At 47.3% G+C, this 17,906-nt stretch overlaps 3 protein-coding genes across 3 annotated transcripts; all 3 read left to right on the top strand.

The window, feature by feature from the left end:
* The first annotated feature begins 3,884 nt into the window (after positions 1-3,884).
* On the top strand, positions 3,885-5,454 carry LOC140606721 (uncharacterized). The gene has a single exon (XM_072780503.1). The coding sequence runs from the start codon at positions 4,165-4,167 to the stop codon at positions 4,957-4,959; it is 795 nt and encodes a 264-aa protein (XP_072636604.1). The 5' UTR covers positions 3,885-4,164; the 3' UTR covers positions 4,960-5,454.
* Positions 5,455-9,732: 4,278 nt separating this feature from the next.
* Positions 9,733-11,335, top strand: LOC140606722 (uncharacterized). Its single transcript, XM_072780504.1, has one exon. It carries the CDS (start codon positions 10,046-10,048, stop codon positions 10,838-10,840), a length of 795 nt encoding a protein of 264 aa, XP_072636605.1. The 5' UTR covers positions 9,733-10,045; the 3' UTR covers positions 10,841-11,335.
* A 4,304-nt stretch (positions 11,336-15,639) lies between these two features.
* Positions 15,640-17,220, top strand: LOC140606724 (uncharacterized). The gene has a single exon (XM_072780506.1). It carries the CDS (start codon positions 15,931-15,933, stop codon positions 16,723-16,725), a length of 795 nt encoding a protein of 264 aa, XP_072636607.1. The 5' UTR covers positions 15,640-15,930; the 3' UTR covers positions 16,726-17,220.
* Positions 17,221-17,906: the final 686 nt, after the last annotated feature.

Genomic DNA, 17,906 nt, shown 5'->3' on the forward strand with positions numbered 1-17,906 from the left:
TTTATCTCTCCTTGTATTTTGAATGACAGCTTTGCTGGATAAAGTATTCTTGGCTGCATATTGTTCCCATTTAGCACTTTGAATACTTCCATCCACTCCTTTATGGCCTGCCAGGTCTCAGTGGACGTGTCAGCTGCTAACTTTATGTGTCTATTCTTGTAAGTTAAGGACCTTTTGTCCCTAGTGGCTTTCTGAATTCCCTATCTTTGTGTTTTGCAAGTTTTACTATAATATATTATGGTGTTGACCTGTTTTTGTTGATTTTGAGGGGAGTTATTTATGCATCTTGGACTTGAATGCCTATTTTCTTACTCAGATTAGGGAAATCCTCAGCTATAATTTGTTCAAATATACCTTCGGCCCCTTTTTCCTCCTCTTCTTCTAGGACTTCTATGATACAAGTTTTTTGTTTGTTTATGGAATTGCTGAGTTCCCTAAGTCTACCTTCATGATATAATAGTTTCCTTTCCCTCTTCTCAGCTTTATTATTTTCCATAATTTTATCTTCTATATCACCTATTCTCTGCTTCTTCAGTCCTCGTGATTATATCCAGTTGTTTTTGCATCTCAGTTATAGCATTTTTTAATTTCAGCCTATTTTTAGGTCCTTTATCTCTGTAGCAGGGGCTTCCAGAGAAAACAGAGAAATCCCTGGTGTCTTCTGTGCTCTTTTTTCAAGCACATCTAATATTCTTATGGCTGCTGTTCTAAATTCTTATTCAGATATATTGCTTATATCTGTTTTGAGCAAGTTCCCTGCCTCTGATTTCTTCTTTAACTTTCTTTTGAGGAGAGTTCTTCCATCTTGTCATTTTGGCTAAGTTTCTGTCTTTTGCATATTATGGAAGCTTGTTATATTTTCTGCACCAGAGAGTAATACTATATTAAAAAGGGGTCATATACTTTCCAGGGCCTGGCACTTCAGCAAATGCTTTTGGTATATACTCTTTGCACTTTGCTGTTGCATTTTGGGTCTTATTTCCCACGAGTTGTCCTCTGCAGAGTTCCTCCTTGCTTGCAGTGGGGATAGTTTGGGCCTTTAACTAGGTATGCTTTGATTTGTTAAAATAAGCCTAAGAAAAAAGAAATAAGAAAAGAAAACGTCTGATCAAAAAAAGATACAGAAAAGGAAAAGGTAAGATAAAAAACCCAAAGACTATAAGCCTGATTTCAAAGAAAAAAAAAGTAAAAACAAAAGCTTTATTGGAAGGAAAATGGAAAAAGGAATGAAACAAACAAATAATTATAAGCCTGATTCTAAAGGGGAAAAAAAGAAGAAGGAAAAGAAAACAAACATCTGATGGTATTTCCAACAGAACTGAACATGATGCTTTGAAGCACTGTATGATCAGTAGGCTTGGCGCAAGTGGGGTGCTATCTGTGCTGCTGTTTGAGGGAGAGGCCCATTGTACTGGCTCAATCAGTGCTAACCAGGGAATATGCACTTGCGAAGCACGGGGCATGAGGACAGGCTTTGAAGTAAGCAGCTGCTACCTCCATTGGGGCCCACTGCATTGTTCTTTGAAGTCTGACCCTGTTGGTGGTGAGGGGAATATGGGATCACCCCACTCTGTTGTCATTAGACAGGGTGTCTCATATCCCCTGCTGTTCAGGAAGCCCTCACAGAAAACCAAGGACCATCAGCCTCCTACATTTTCTCTTTGGCACGTGGCGGGGATTCAAATCTTCACATCTCCTCTGCATAGATCCACTGCCTCCACTGAAGAAGAGCTCCCTACCAGGCTGTATCTAGCTCCCTCAGTGCCAGAAAAGCAGTCGCATTCCTGCACAGTGTGTGAAATCTGTGAGTAGCAGCTGAAAAAGCATCACCAGGTTATCTACCCTGTGTATACATCTCATCACCAGTGAGAGACAGGCTACTAGCTACCACCTGCAGGATCATTTGTCCTTAGAGAGGCAATATAGCCTCTTTCACATGTATTGCAGAAGGGGACCAAGCCCACTGAGACTCGGGAGATCCCGACAACACTTTAGGCCTCTACAGCTGGTGCCTTCCTTTTCCCCAAAAGGATATGACAAAGATCCAAAAGTAGACTCCCATAACATCGGAGAATGAGATGCACAACTGAAAAACACTGTGACACAAAGAAAACTTGGTTCCGAAAGTTGAGAGTCCACTAAGATTACATCATTTTTTATAGTTAAATCCTATTTATTTATTTGACAGAGAGTAAAAGAAGAAAGAAGAAGGGACAGAGGGAGAGGAGGGCAATAGCAGACTCCCCATAGAGCAAACACTGAGGGAGCCTGATGCTGGCCTCAGCCCCAGACCCCAGAGACATAACCTGAGCCAAATTCAGACTCTGAACAAACTGAGCCACACACGTGCCCCAGGGACTTTTCCTCTTGTGTGCACCCAACACACGACTCTCTCAACCTCTCTCTATTTGTCTACCTTTCCTCTCCCCACAGAAACGGCCCCCCTCCCCTCCGTGGCACAACAGTTTTCCTCTCCCCCAATTCACTTAAACACACCTCATACCTGCAGGGCCATGTGCCCCCAACCACACAGGTCCTTCTTCCCACATTCCTATCAATTTCCTGGGTGTTCCAAGTGACCTGACCTCAACAGAGCTGTGTTGGAGGGATCAGGAAAGCCCATGGCCCCCTCCTTCTCTGCCACTTAACTCCTCCCTCCTAATCCTTGAAGGAATTCTTAAAGTACATCCTAAGGTTCCCATGGTAGAAGTGAGGAAATCAGGACAGAGATAGGTAATGTCAGAGTTTGGTTTTTCCCAGAAGCTACTCTGAAGAACAGCATTCAGGCATGTGGTTTCTTGCGGGAGGGAGGGCAGATCCCACTGGTTGGAAGGTGGGGAAGTGATACAGGATGGAGGCCAGCGTCACAGTTTTCAACTGGCTCAATCCTGAGAAATATATCAGAAAAAAAAAAAAAAGAAAGAAAGAAAGAGCCATGTCAGGATTCTCCTATTTCAGGAGCAAGGACAGCCCTGTAGTCACATAAACCAACTCTGCAGAAGCATTGGTTGAGCGTTTCTGTCAGTGCGGCACACACCCAGGCAACATGACATCCTGCTGTTGCATGAAAACAGCCAGCCCCGAGGCATAGAGATGCGGATCTGCTGCTGCATAGAAATTGTCCTGAACACAGGAAGATCTGAGTTCTATGGCTGGCGTGTGTAAGGCATCATCTACAGTCCACGATTTTCTCCACTCAGACCCCACATTTTCTCCTTCACGATGGCAGGCAGGCAGGCGGGCACAATTTGTGTTAAAGGAAGACAGAGGAGAAAGACGAGGGAAAAGAGGAGGAGAAGGGATGGCACGGGGGGAGGGAGGAAGAGAAAACAGTAACTGTGGAGTCAGTGCCATTAAATATCTCACTCTGCTGGTTAACAAGGTTAGGACTAGGGTCACCGACTCACCCCAAAATGCCCCGCTTATACCCACAGCCTGGGAAAACACTCATTTCTGGGTAAATCAGAGCAGGACTGCTGGTCACTGAGGAAGTATGATCATGGATGCTGGTTTAGTCCTGTTTCTATCCACCTGCTCGATTCGGCCTTGACATATGGAAGACATGATGCCAGATGTCCTCCACCCAAGTTTCTTTGAATGCACTGCCCTATGCAAACGAGGTAGGGTGCTCCAAGAGACAGATGCCTGCGGGCCTCTGGAATGAGGCACTTTGGGGAAACAGACTCGGGCTCCAGCATGATTGCAATTCATCACTATGAACATATAACCATCAAGCTCCCTTCACCTCAGGGATACTCCCAGTCTGCATGCAGCCAAACTACCAATGCTGGGCAAGGAGCACGAAACTGACTCACCAACCACTTCCCAGGAACTGCATCACGTGATCCCACGGCCCCGGAAGCAAGAACGAGGCTGCTAACGTGACCACCTTGCTTCCCTCTGACAATCTTCCTATGAGTTACTCTCAATTAAAACATGTTAAGCACCCATTCTCTAGGGATTCCTAACACTTAGGGAACTTCCTCTTCTACCAGCCGCCAGTGACTATGGAAAACGGTATAAACAAGGGAAGTCCTGCCCATTGGTCCATACGTTGGGGGTGAGGGGGTCCAGTGTATAAAAGCCCCAGAATGGAAGGAGGCATCAGTCAGAATCTGAGAACGTCACCTCAGAACAGAAGCCCACGCCTCCACCTGCGACACCATGAGTGAATCGTGCTGCTCCCCGTGCTGCCAGCCCACGTGCTGCAGGACCACCTGCTGCGAACCCAGCTGCTGTGGATCCAGCTGCTGCGAGCCTTGCTGCTGCCGCCCAACGTGCTGTCACACCACCTGCTGCAGGACCACGTGCTGCAAGCCCGCATGCTCTGTGTCCAGCTGCTGCCAACCCAGCTGCTGTGGGTCCAGCGGCTGCGGGTCCAGCTGCTGCCAGCCTTGCTGCTGCCGCCCAACGTGCTGTCAGACCACCTGCTGTAGGACCACGTGCTGCAAGCCCGCATGCTGTGTGTCCAGCTGCTGCCAGCCTTGCTGCTGCCGCCCAACGTGCTGTCAGACCACCTGCTGTAGGACCACGTGCTGCAAGCCCGCATGCTGTGTGTCCAGCTGCTGCCAGCCTTGCTGCTGCCGCCCAACGTGCTGTCAGACCACCTGCTGTAGGACCACCTGCTGCAAGCCCGCATGCTGTGTGTCCAGCTGCTGCCAGCCCAGCTGCTGTGGGTCCAGTGGCTGCGGGTCCAGCTGCTGCCAGCCTTGCTGCTGCCGCCCAACTTGCTGTCAAACCACCTGCTGTAGGACCACCTGCTGCAAGCCCACATGCTGTGTGTCCAGCTGCTGCCAGCCTTGCTGCCACCCCAGTTGCTGCTGCACTCCCTGCTCCCAGCCAGCTTGCTGCACCCCCGTTATCTGCAGGAGAACCTGCTACCAGCCCACCTGCTGCTGCCTGCCCGGGTGCCTAGCCCAGGGCTGTGGATCCAGCTGCTGCCAGCCTTGCTGCTGCTGAGCAACTTGCTATAGACTCAGCACTCACCGGAATATATATCCTACGCCATTTTGCCAAAGTTCCTGTCTTACAAGAAGTTGCTCCCTCGGCTTTCCTGGGAACACATGCTTACACTGCCCCTGTCATCTTTCTCAGCAATGCTTATGAGTCTATGGAGGGAATGCAATCTACTTCAATTTGATTGTATTCTAGTGTCTCTGGCTTACTGTAGCAATTGCTGAGCCACAACATTTGGTCAACCCCAGATGCTGGTCAACATCCACTGATTCACACTCTCAGTCTCCGAAAAGTGATCATCACCTTTCACTTCTACGGCATAGAAACACATTCTTATGAGTGCATAGTTAGCTCTCCGCAGTGATCAGTACTGATCATCTTTTTAGATAGATGCATTATAGTTAGTAAGTCCTGCCAGGTTACTAAGCCCTTTGCAATGGCTTTGAACTTTCTTCCTTCCGTTCTTTCCTAATAAAATCTGTGTCATCCTGCATCCAATGTTTGTATGTTCATGTCGTTTTTCCTGTCTGTGTGTGTGTGTGTGTGTGTACGTGTGTGTGTGTTATTACAGCACTTCCTTTATGAAGTCCTTCTTGAAGTTTTACTTTAAGTATATGTATATATGTATATATACATATATATGTGTATATATATATATGTATACGTAGATATGACGCCCAAAAGTAAATTGTAGCTTCAATATATTTATTATCTCATTCAGTCATCACAATTGTCCCACAAATCAGGCAGAGCCAAGATTATCATTCCATTTTCATTCTCACTTAGAGAGCAGGAAATGCTTGACCATACAGCAAATAATTGACAGAAGCAGGTCCTTTGATTTCAGGTCAAGGACATTTTTAGTTACATCTTTCTAAAAATAGAAATAATCCTGGTGATGGGGCATACATTTTGAGTTGTTTCAATAACAAAGGAAATTATTATATCTTTCCTATAGAGAACCATTTCAGTCTACAAACCTCTTCCTAAACATTCTTCTCAGCTTTATGACCAATATGCCTTTAAGAGTTCTGGCTAATGAAAAGGGGCTTTGCATCTTCTCTGACATGAGGTTCATTGGCACATATAGTGTTCCTGGCCCCATTCTTGCCGAGGGGAACCTGTTCTTTGTGGTCATGGATTGGCGTACTGGTATCATTGCATTTATCTCTTTTTTTAAGAGTTATTTATTTATTTTTTTATTCATTCATTCATTCATTCATTTATTCATTTATATTTTGAGAGAGAGCATGAGTGGGAAAGGCAGAGGGAGCTGGAGAGAGAATCTCAAACAGACTTCCCCCATGAGCATAGAGCCTGACCCAGGACTCAGTCTCACAACCCTGAGATCATGATCGGAGCCAAAACCAAGAGTGGATGCTTCACTGACTGCGCCACCCAAGTGCCCCTCATTTCATTCATCTTAAAGAAATTGGTAGGAAGAATCGGCCTTGCAAGCACACAAGCTCAGGCCACAATCCAAGGCTCTCAAACTTTGGGGCAATTTGATCTCCTGACCTGGACATTGTTCAGAGAAGAGAAGTTTGTAGAGTCCTGATAGTTGAGGTACCTATGCAGTAGGCATAGACAGCTTTGACCAATCACAGTCCTCAGGCTGTAAACAAAAAGAGAACGATTTCCTGTGTTCCTTTCTTTTAAGATTTTCTGTCTTTCTTCGTGAGAGACACCGGGAGAGAGGCTGAGACATAGGCAGAGGGAGCACAGGCTCCCTGTTGGGGGGTCGATGTGGGACTCCATTCCAGGACCCCAGGATCACCACCTGAGCTGAAGGCAGATGCTCAACCACTGAGCCACCAGGCTTCCCCAACTTCCTGTGTTCTGTCAGATAAAGACACATAGGCTACAGGAAATTCACATCCGAATTTTCAAGAAAAGGAGGATAAAGGAGAATGAAAACAAAAACGGAGCAGAAAGGATGCACTCTTCCAAATCAAGACGGATGTTAGTTAGGTGACCTCCCCAAAGGTTGAAACCTTGATCTTTGGGTGAAAAGCTGAATAATAAAGACAACTGCCAAGGCACCCAGCAGGACAAGGATTAGGAAGGCTCTGGGCAGAAAATAAGAGGTTTTGATCATGGCCACCTTCTCAAGAGATATAAAAATGCTTTGGAATAGTTAACACACTACATGTGACAGAGAGTATCCTCTTCCTAGAGGACGTATCTGGAATTCTCTGCCAGAGTACTTAAGTTTCCAAGGCAGAGAACGTATGGGAAGAATTCCTGACATTTCCTGAGGACCTGCCACACACTGGGCACTCAGAGAGATGCTTTACCTGCACAGTCTTTATTTGTCATACAATCCTGGAAAGTGAGCATCACTACTTCCATATTGGAGCTGAGGAAACCAGTGTTGAGGAAAGTAACTTGTTCAAAATTGCATGTGCACTGAAACTCCATCTTGGTTTCAAAAACAGAGCTGTTTGGTGGGCTACACATGAAATGATGAACATAGAAATCAGTGCAACAAAACCGAGAGTCCACAAATAGACACACGTTGATTAGGCATTGAATTTTGCAGAAAGGTGCCAAGTTTATAGGCAGAGAAAGTGTAGTCTTTTAAACAGATGGTGTTGGAACAATTAAACAGACATGTCCCCCCACTCCTCAAAATAAACTTCAACCCAACCCTCATATCATATACAACATCCGACTCAAATAGATTATAGCCCCAAATGTAAAGCCTAAACCTATAAAACTTGCAGACAGAAATCTAGGGAAAGGTTCTATAGAGCTTCTAGCTTCCACCCCCACCCCATTTTGGGGCCTACGTCTGTTTGTGCCAACTTCAGAGGATGATGCTAGCTTGCATTATCCGTTTTCTGTACTACTCTCCTTCAATAATTGTGCAACTCTTCATCTCCAATTTTATGTTCAATCATTAGTTTCTCTATCAGAGATTATGGTAGATCTTGGTTATGAGAATTGGAATCGTTAAGAACACTATTCAAATTCCTCTTCTGCTACTCACTAGCTACATGTGTTGGGCAAAACATAAGCTGTATTTACGTTGCCTCATGAAAATCTCTCCTACATTTTGTGTCATCCATCTATTTTTTTTTTTTGAGAGACAGAGAGACAGAGAAAGAGAGAGAAAGCGAGCATTGCAGGGGTGTGGGACAAAGAAGGAAGGGACGAGAGGTCTCTCACTGAGCTCCCACTGAGAGAGCCTGATGCTGGCCTCAGCCCCAGGACCCAGAGATCATGACCTGAGCCAAAGTCAGACTCTGAACAAACTGAGCCACACACGTGCCCCAGGGACTTTTCCTCTTGTGTGCACCCAACACTGGACTCTCTCAACCCCTCTCTCTTTGTCTCCCTTTTCTCCCCCCACAGAAACGGCCCCCCTCCCCTCCGTGGCACAACAGTTTTCCTCTCCCCCAATTCACTTAAACACACCTCATACCTGCAGGGGCCATGTGCCCCCAACCACACAGGTCCTTCTTCCCACATTCCTATCAATTTCCTGGGTGTTCCAAGTGACCTGACCTCAACAGAGCTGTGTTGGAGGGATCAGGAAAGCCCATGGCCCCCTCCTTCTCTGCCACTTAACTCCTCCCTCCTAATCCTTGAAGGAATTCTTAAAGTACATCCTAAGGTTCCCATGGTAGAAGTGAGGAAATCAGGACAGAGATAGGTAATGTCAGAGTTTGGTTTTTCCCAGAAGCTACTCTGAAGAACAGCATTCAGGCATGTGGTTTCTTGCGGGAGGGAGGGCAGATCCCACTGGTTGGAAGGTGGGGAAGTGATACAGGATGGAGGCCAGCGTCACAGTTTTCAACTGGCTCAATCCTGAGAAATATATCAGAAAAAAAAAAAAAAGAAAGAAAGAAAGAGCCATGTCAGGATTCTCCTATTTCAGGAGCAAGGACAGCCCTGTAGTCACATAAACCAACTCTCCAGAAGCATTGGTTGAGCGTTTCTGTCAGTGCGGCACACACCCAGGCAACATGACATCCTGCTGTTGCATGAAAACAGCCAGCCCCGAGGCATAGAGATGCGGATCTGCTGCTGCATAGAAATTGTCCTGAACACAGGAAGATCTGAGTTCTATGGCTGGCGTGTGTAAGGCATCATCTACAGTCCACGATTTTCTCCACTCAGACCCCACATTTTCTCCTTCACGATGGCAGGCAGGCAGGCGGGCACAATTTGTGTTAAAGGAAGACAGAGGAGAAAGACGAGGGAAAAGAGGAGGAGAAGGGATGGCACGGGGGGAGGGAGGAAGAGAAAACAGTAACTGTGGAGTCAGTGCCATTAAATATCTCACTCTGCTGGTTAACAAGGTTAGGACTAGGGTCACCGACTCACCCCAAAATGCCCCGCTTATACCCACAGCCTGGGAAAACACTCATTTCTGGGTAAATCAGAGCAGGACTGCTGGTCACTGAGGAAGTATGATCATGGATGCTGGTTTAGTCCTGTTTCTATCCACCTGCTCGATTCGGCCTTGACATATGGAAGACATGATGCCAGATGTCCTCCACCCAAGTTTCTTTGAATGCACTGCCCTATGCAAACGAGGTAGGGTGCTCCAAGAGACAGATGCCTGCGGGCCTCTGGAATGAGGCACTTTGGGGAAACAGACTCGGGCTCCAGCATGATTGCAATTCATCACTATGAACATATAACCATCAAGCTCCCTTCACCTCAGGGATACTCCCAGTCTGCATGCAGCCAAACTACCAATGCTGGGCAAGGAGCACGAAACTGACTCACCAACCACTTCCCAGGAACTGCATCACGTGATCCCACGGCCCCGGAAGCAAGAACGAGGCTGCTAACGTGACCACCTTGCTTCCCTCTGACAATCTTCCTATGAGTTACTCTCAATTAAAACATGTTAAGCACCCATTCTCTAGGGATTCCTAACACTTAGGGAACTTCCTCTTCTACCAGCCGCCAGTGACTATGGAAAACGGTATAAACAAGGGAAGTCCTGCCCATTGGTCCATACGTTGGGGGTGAGGGGGTCCAGTGTATAAAAGCCCCAGAATGGAAGGAGGCATCAGTCAGAATCTGAGAACGTCACCTCAGAACAGAAGCCCACGCCTCCACCTGCGACACCATGAGTGAATCGTGCTGCTCCCCGTGCTGCCAGCCCACGTGCTGCAGGACCACCTGCTGCGAACCCAGCTGCTGTGGATCCAGCTGCTGCGAGCCTTGCTGCTGCCGCCCAACGTGCTGTCACACCACCTGCTGCAGGACCACGTGCTGCAAGCCCGCATGCTCTGTGTCCAGCTGCTGCCAACCCAGCTGCTGTGGGTCCAGCGGCTGCGGGTCCAGCTGCTGCCAGCCTTGCTGCTGCCGCCCAACGTGCTGTCAGACCACCTGCTGTAGGACCACGTGCTGCAAGCCCGCATGCTGTGTGTCCAGCTGCTGCCAGCCTTGCTGCTGCCGCCCAACGTGCTGTCAGACCACCTGCTGTAGGACCACGTGCTGCAAGCCCGCATGCTGTGTGTCCAGCTGCTGCCAGCCTTGCTGCTGCCGCCCAACGTGCTGTCAGACCACCTGCTGTAGGACCACCTGCTGCAAGCCCGCATGCTGTGTGTCCAGCTGCTGCCAGCCCAGCTGCTGTGGGTCCAGTGGCTGCGGGTCCAGCTGCTGCCAGCCTTGCTGCTGCCGCCCAACTTGCTGTCAAACCACCTGCTGTAGGACCACCTGCTGCAAGCCCACATGCTGTGTGTCCAGCTGCTGCCAGCCTTGCTGCCACCCCAGTTGCTGCTGCACTCCCTGCTCCCAGCCAGCTTGCTGCACCCCCGTTATCTGCAGGAGAACCTGCTACCAGCCCACCTGCTGCTGCCTGCCCGGGTGCCTAGCCCAGGGCTGTGGATCCAGCTGCTGCCAGCCTTGCTGCTGCTGAGCAACTTGCTATAGACTCAGCACTCACCGGAATATATATCCTACGCCACTTTGCCAAAGTTCCTGTCTTACAAGAAGTTGCTCCCTCGGCTTTCCTGGGAACACATGCTTACACTGCCCCTGTCATCTTTCTCAGCAATGCTTATGAGTCTATGGAGGGAATGCAATCTACTTCAATTTGATTGTATTCTAGTGTCTCTGGCTTACTGTAGCAATTGCTGAGCCACAACATTTGGTCAACCCCAGATGCTGGTCAACATCCACTGATTCACACTCTCAGTCTCCGAAAAGTGATCATCACCTTTCACTTCTACGGCATAGAAACACATTCTTATGAGTGCATAGTTAGCTCTCCGCAGTGATCAGTACTGATCATCTTTTTAGATAGATGCATTATAGTTAGTAAGTCCTGCCAGGTTACTAAGCCCTTTGCAATGGCTTTGAACTTTCTTCCTTCCGTTCTTTCCTAATAAAATCTGTGTCATCCTGCATCCAATGTTTGTATGTTCATGTCGTTTTTCCTGTCTGTGTGTGTGTGTGTGTGTGTACGTGTGTGTGTGTTATTACAGCACTTCCTTTATGAAGTCCTTCTTGAAGTTTTACTTTAAGTATATGTATATATGTATATATACATATATATGTGTATATATATATATGTATACGTAGATATGACGCCCAAAAGTAAATTGTAGCTTCAATATATTTATTATCTCATTCAGTCATCACAATTGTCCCACAAATCAGGCAGAGCCAAGATTATCATTCCATTTTCATTCTCACTTAGAGAGCAGGAAATGCTTGACCATACAGCAAATAATTGACAGAAGCAGGTCCTTTGATTTCAGGTCAAGGACATTTTTAGTTACATCTTTCTAAAAATAGAAATAATCCTGGTGATGGGGCATACATTTTGAGTTGTTTCAATAACAAAGGAAATTATTATATCTTTCCTATAGAGAACCATTTCAGTCTACAAACGTCTTCCTAAACATTCTTCTCAGCTTTATGACCAATATGCCTTTAAGAGTTCTGGCTAATGAAAAGGGGCTTTGCATCTTCTCTGACATGAGGTTCATTGGCACATATAGTGTTCCTGGCCCCATTCTTGCCGAGGGGAACCTGTTCTTTGTTGTCATGGATTGGCGTACTGGTATCATTGCATTTATCTCTTTTTTTAAGAGTTATTTATTTATTTATTCATTCATTCATTCATTCATTCATTCATTTATTCATTTATATTTTGAGAGAGAGCATGAGTGGGAAAGGCAGAGGGAGCTGGAGAGAGAATCTCAAACAGACTTCCCCCATGAGCATAGAGCCTGACCCAGGACTCAGTCTCACAACCCTGAGATCATGATCGGAGCCAAAACCAAGAGTGGATGCTTCACTGACTGCGCCACCCAAGTGCCCCTCATTTCATTCATCTTAAAGAAATTGGTAGGAAGAATCGGCCTTGCAAGCACACAAGCTCAGGCCACAATCCAAGGCTCTCAAACGTTGAGGCAATTTGATCTCCTGACCTGGACATTGTTCAGAGAAGAGAAGTTTGTAGAGTCCTGATAGTTGAGGTACCTATGCAGTAGGCATAGACAGCTTTGACCAATCACAGTCCTCAGGCTGTAAACAAAAAGAGAACGATTTCCTGTGTTCCTTTCTTTTAAGATTTTCTGTCTTTCTTCGTGAGAGACACCGGGAGAGAGGCTGAGACATAGGCAGAGGGAGCACAGGCTCCCTGTTGGGGGGTCGATGTGGGACTCCATTCCAGGACCCCAGGATCACCACCTGAGCTGAAGGCAGATGCTCAACCACTGAGCCACCAGGCTTCCCCAACTTCCTGTGTTCTGTCAGATAAAGACACATAGGCTACAGGAAATTCACATCCGAATTTTCAAGAAAAGGAGGATAAAGGAGAATGAAAACAAAAACGGAGCAGAAAGGATGCACTCTTCCAAATCAAGACGGATGTTAGTTAGGTGACCTCCCCAAAGGTTGAAACCTTGATCTTTGGGTGAAAAGCTGAATAATAAAGACAACTGCCAAGGCACCCAGCAGGACAAGGATTAGGAAGGCTCTGGGCAGAAAATAAGAGGTTTTGATCATGGCCACCTTCTCAAGAGATATAAAAATGCTTTGGAATAGTTAACACACTACATGTGACAGAGAGTATCCTCTTCCTAGAGGACGTATCTGGAATTCTCTGCCAGAGTACTTAAGTTTCCAAGGCAGAGAACGTATGGGAAGAATTCCTGACATTTCCTGAGGACCTGCCACACACTGGGCACTCAGAGAGATGCTTTACCTGCACAGTCTTTATTTGTCATACAATCCTGGAAAGTGAGCATCACTACTTCCATATTGGAGCTGAGGAAACCAGTGTTGAGGAAAGTAACTTGTTCAAAATTGCATGTGCACTGAAACTCCATCTTGGTTTCAAAAACAGAGCTGTTTGGTGGGCTACACATGAAATGATGAACATAGAAATCAGTGCAACAAAACCGAGAGTCCACAAATAGACACACGTTGATTAGGCATTGAATTTTGCAGAAAGGTGCCAAGTTTATAGGCAGAGAAAGTGTAGTCTTTTAAACAGATGGTGTTGGAACAATTAAACAGACATGTCCCCCCACTCCTCAAAATAAACTTCAACCCAACCCTCATATCATATACAACATCCGACTCAAATAGATTATAGCCCCAAATGTAAAGCCTAAACCTATAAAACTTGCAGACAGAAATCTAGGGAAAGGTTCTATAGAGCTTCTAGCTTCCACCCCCACCCCATTTTGGGGCCTACGTCTGTTTGTGCCAACTTCAGAGGATGATGCTAGCTTGCATTATCCGTTTTCTGTACTACTCTCCTTCAATAATTGTGCAACTCTTCATCTCCAATTTTATGTTCAATCATTAGTTTCTCTATCAGAGATTACGGTAGATCTTGGTTATGAGAATTGGAATCGTTAAGAACACTATTCAAATTCCTCTTCTGCTACTCACTAGCTACATGTGTTGGGCAAAACATAAGCTGTATTTACGTTGCCTCATGAAAATCTCTCCTACATTTTGTGTCATCCATCTATTTTTTTTTTTTGAGAGACAGAGAGACAGAGAAAGAGAGAGAAAGCGAGCATTGCAGGGGTGTGGGACAAAGAAGGAAGGGACGAGAGGTCTCTCACTGAGCTCCCACTGAGAGAGCCTGATGCTGGCCTCAGCCCCAGGACCCAGAGATCATGACCGGAGCCAAAGTCAGACTCTGAACAAACTGAGCCACACACGTGCCCCAGGGACTTTTCCTCTTGTGTGCACCCAACACTGGACTCTCTCAACCCCTCTCTCTTTGTCTCCCTTTTCTCCCCCCACAGAAACGGCCCCCCTCCCCTCCGTGGCACAACAGTTTTCCTCTCCCCCAATTCACTTAAACACACCTCATACCTGCAGGGGCCATGTGCCCCCAACCACACAGGTCCTTCTTCCCACATTCCTATCAATTTCCTGGGTGTTCCAAGTGACCTGACCTCAACAGAGCTGTGTTGGAGGGATCAGGAAAGCCCATGGCCCCCTCCTTCTCTGCCACTTAACTCCTCCCTCCTAATCCTTGAAGGAATTCTTAAAGTACATCCTAAGGTTCCCATGGTAGAAGTGAGGAAATCAGGACAGAGATAGGTAATGTCAGAGTTTGGTTTTTCCCAGAAGCTACTCTGAAGAACAGCATTCAGGCATGTGGTTTCTTGCGGGAGGGAGGGCAGATCCCACTGGTTGGAAGGTGGGGAAGTGATACAGGATGGAGGCCAGCGTCACAGTTTTCAACTGGCTCAATCCTGAGAAATATATCAGAAAAAAAAAAAAAAGAAAGAAAGAAAGAGCCATGTCAGGATTCTCCTATTTCAGGAGCAAGGACAGCCCTGTAGTCACATAAACCAACTCTCCAGAAGCATTGGTTGAGCGTTTCTGTCAGTGCGGCACACACCCAGGCAACATGACATCCTGCTGTTGCATGAAAACAGCCAGCCCCGAGGCATAGAGATGCGGATCTGCTGCTGCATAGAAATTGTCCTGAACACAGGAAGATCTGAGTTCTATGGCTGGCGTGTGTAAGGCATCATCTACAGTCCACGATTTTCTCCACTCAGACCCCACATTTTCTCCTTCACGATGGCAGGCAGGCAGGCGGGCACAATTTGTGTTAAAGGAAGACAGAGGAGAAAGACGAGGGAAAAGAGGAGGAGAAGGGATGGCACGGGGGGAGGGAGGAAGAGAAAACAGTAACTGTGGAGTCAGTGCCATTAAATATCTCACTCTGCTGGTTAACAAGGTTAGGACTAGGGTCACCGACTCACCCCAAAATGCCCCGCTTATACCCACAGCCTGGGAAAACACTCATTTCTGGGTAAATCAGAGCAGGACTGCTGGTCACTGAGGAAGTATGATCATGGATGCTGGTTTAGTCCTGTTTCTATCCACCTGCTCGATTCGGCCTTGACATATGGAAGACATGATGCCAGATGTCCTCCACCCAAGTTTCTTTGAATGCACTGCCCTATGCAAACGAGGTAGGGTGCTCCAAGAGACAGATGCCTGCGGGCCTCTGGAATGAGGCACTTTGGGGAAACAGACTCGGGCTCCAGCATGATTGCAATTCATCACTATGAACATATAACCATCAAGCTCCCTTCACCTCAGGGATACTCCCAGTCTGCATGCAGCCAAACTACCAATGCTGGGCAAGGAGCACGAAACTGACTCACCAACCACTTCCCAGGAACTGCATCACGTGATCCCACGGCCCCGGAAGCAAGAACGAGGCTGCTAACGTGACCACCTTGCTTCCCTCTGACAATCTTCCTATGAGTTACTCTCAATTAAAACATGTTAAGCACCCATTCTCTAGGGATTCCTAACACTTAGGGAACTTCCTCTTCTACCAGCCGCCAGTGACTATGGAAAACGGTATAAACAAGGGAAGTCCTGCCCATTGGTCCATACGTTGGGGGTGAGGGGGTCCAGTGTATAAAAGCCCCAGAATGGAAGGAGGCATCAGTCAGAATCTGAGAACGTCACCTCAGAACAGAAGCCCACGCCTCCACCTGCGACACCATGAGTGAATCGTGCTGCTCCCCGTGCTGCCAGCCCACGTGCTGCAGGACCACCTGCTGCGAACCCAGCTGCTGTGGATCCAGCTGCTGCGAGCCTTGCTGCTGCCGCCCAACGTGCTGTCACACCACCTGCTGCAGGACCACGTGCTGCAAGCCCGCATGCTCTGTGTCCAGCTGCTGCCAACCCAGCTGCTGTGGGTCCAGCGGCTGCGGGTCCAGCTGCTGCCAGCCTTGCTGCTGCCGCCCAACGTGCTGTCAGACCACCTGCTGTAGGACCACGTGCTGCAAGCCCGCATGCTGTGTGTCCAGCTGCTGCCAGCCTTGCTGCTGCCGCCCAACGTGCTGTCAGACCACCTGCTGTAGGACCACGTGCTGCAAGCCCGCATGCTGTGTGTCCAGCTGCTGCCAGCCTTGCTGCTGCCGCCCAACGTGCTGTCAGACCACCTGCTGTAGGACCACCTGCTGCAAGCCCGCATGCTGTGTGTCCAGCTGCTGCCAGCCCAGCTGCTGTGGGTCCAGTGGCTGCGGGTCCAGCTGCTGCCAGCCTTGCTGCTGCCGCCCAACTTGCTGTCAAACCACCTGCTGTAGGACCACCTGCTGCAAGCCCGCATGCTGTGTGTCCAGCTGCTGCCAGCCTTGCTGCCACCCCAGTTGCTGCTGCACTCCCTGCTCCCAGCCAGCTTGCTGCACCCCCGTTATCTGCAGGAGAACCTGCTACCAGCCCACCTGCTGCTGCCTGCCCGGGTGCCTAGCCCAGGGCTGTGGATCCAGCTGCTGCCAGCCTTGCTGCTGCTGAGCAACTTGCTATAGACTCAGCACTCACCGGAATATATATCCTACGCCATTTTGCCAAAGTTCCTGTCTTACAAGAAGTTGCTCCCTCGGCTTTCCTGGGAACACATGCTTACACTGCCCCTGTCATCTTTCTCAGCAATGCTTATGAGTCTATGGAGGGAATGCAATCTACTTCAATTTGATTGTATTCTAGTGTCTCTGGTTTACTGTAGCAATTGCTGAGCCACAACATTTGGTCAACCCCAGATGCTGGTCAACATCCACTGATTCACACTCTCAGTCTCCGAAAAGTGATCATCACCTTTCACTTCTACGGCATAGAAACACATTCTTATGAGTGCATAGTTAGCTCTCCGCAGTGATCAGTACTGATCATCTTTTTAGATAGATGCATTATAGTTAGTAAGTCCTGCCAGGTTACTAAGCCCTTTGCAATGGCTTTGAACTTTCTTCCTTCCGTTCTTTCCTAATAAAATCTGTGTCATCCTGCATCCAATGTTTGTATGTTCATGTCGTTTTTCCTGTCTGTGTGTGTGTGTGTGTGTGTACGTGTGTGTGTGTTATTACAGCACTTCCTTTATGAAGTCCTTCTTGAAGTTTTACTTTAAGTATATGTATATATGTATATATACATATATATGTGTATATATATATATGTATACGTAGATATGACGCCCAAAAGTAAATTGTAGCTTCAATATATTTATTATCTCATTCAGTCATCACAATTGTCCCACAAATCAGGCAGAGCCAAGATTATCATTCCATTTTCATTCTCACTTAGAGAGCAGGAAATGCTTGACCATACAGCAAATAATTGACAGAAGCAGGTCCTTTGATTTCAGGTCAAGGACATTTTTAGTTACATCTTTCTAAAAATAGAAATAATCCTGGTGATGGGGCATACATTTTGAGTTGTTTCAATAACAAAGGAAATTATGATATCTTTCCTATAGAGAACCATTTCAGTCTACAAACGTCTTCCTAAACATTCTTCTCAGCTTTATGACCAATATGCCTTTAAGAGTTCTGGCTAATGAAAAGGGGCTTTGCATCTTCTCTGACATGAGGTTCATTGGCACATATAGTGTTCCTGGCCCCATTCTTGCCGAGGGGAACCTGTTCTTTGTTGTCATGGATTGGCGTACTGGTATCATTGCATTTATCTCTTTTTTTAAGAGT

The sequence above is a fragment of the Canis lupus genome, chromosome 16, assembly GCF_048164855.1.
Source record: "Canis lupus baileyi chromosome 16, mCanLup2.hap1, whole genome shotgun sequence".
NCBI classification, from domain to species: Eukaryota; Metazoa; Chordata; class Mammalia; order Carnivora; family Canidae; genus Canis; species Canis lupus.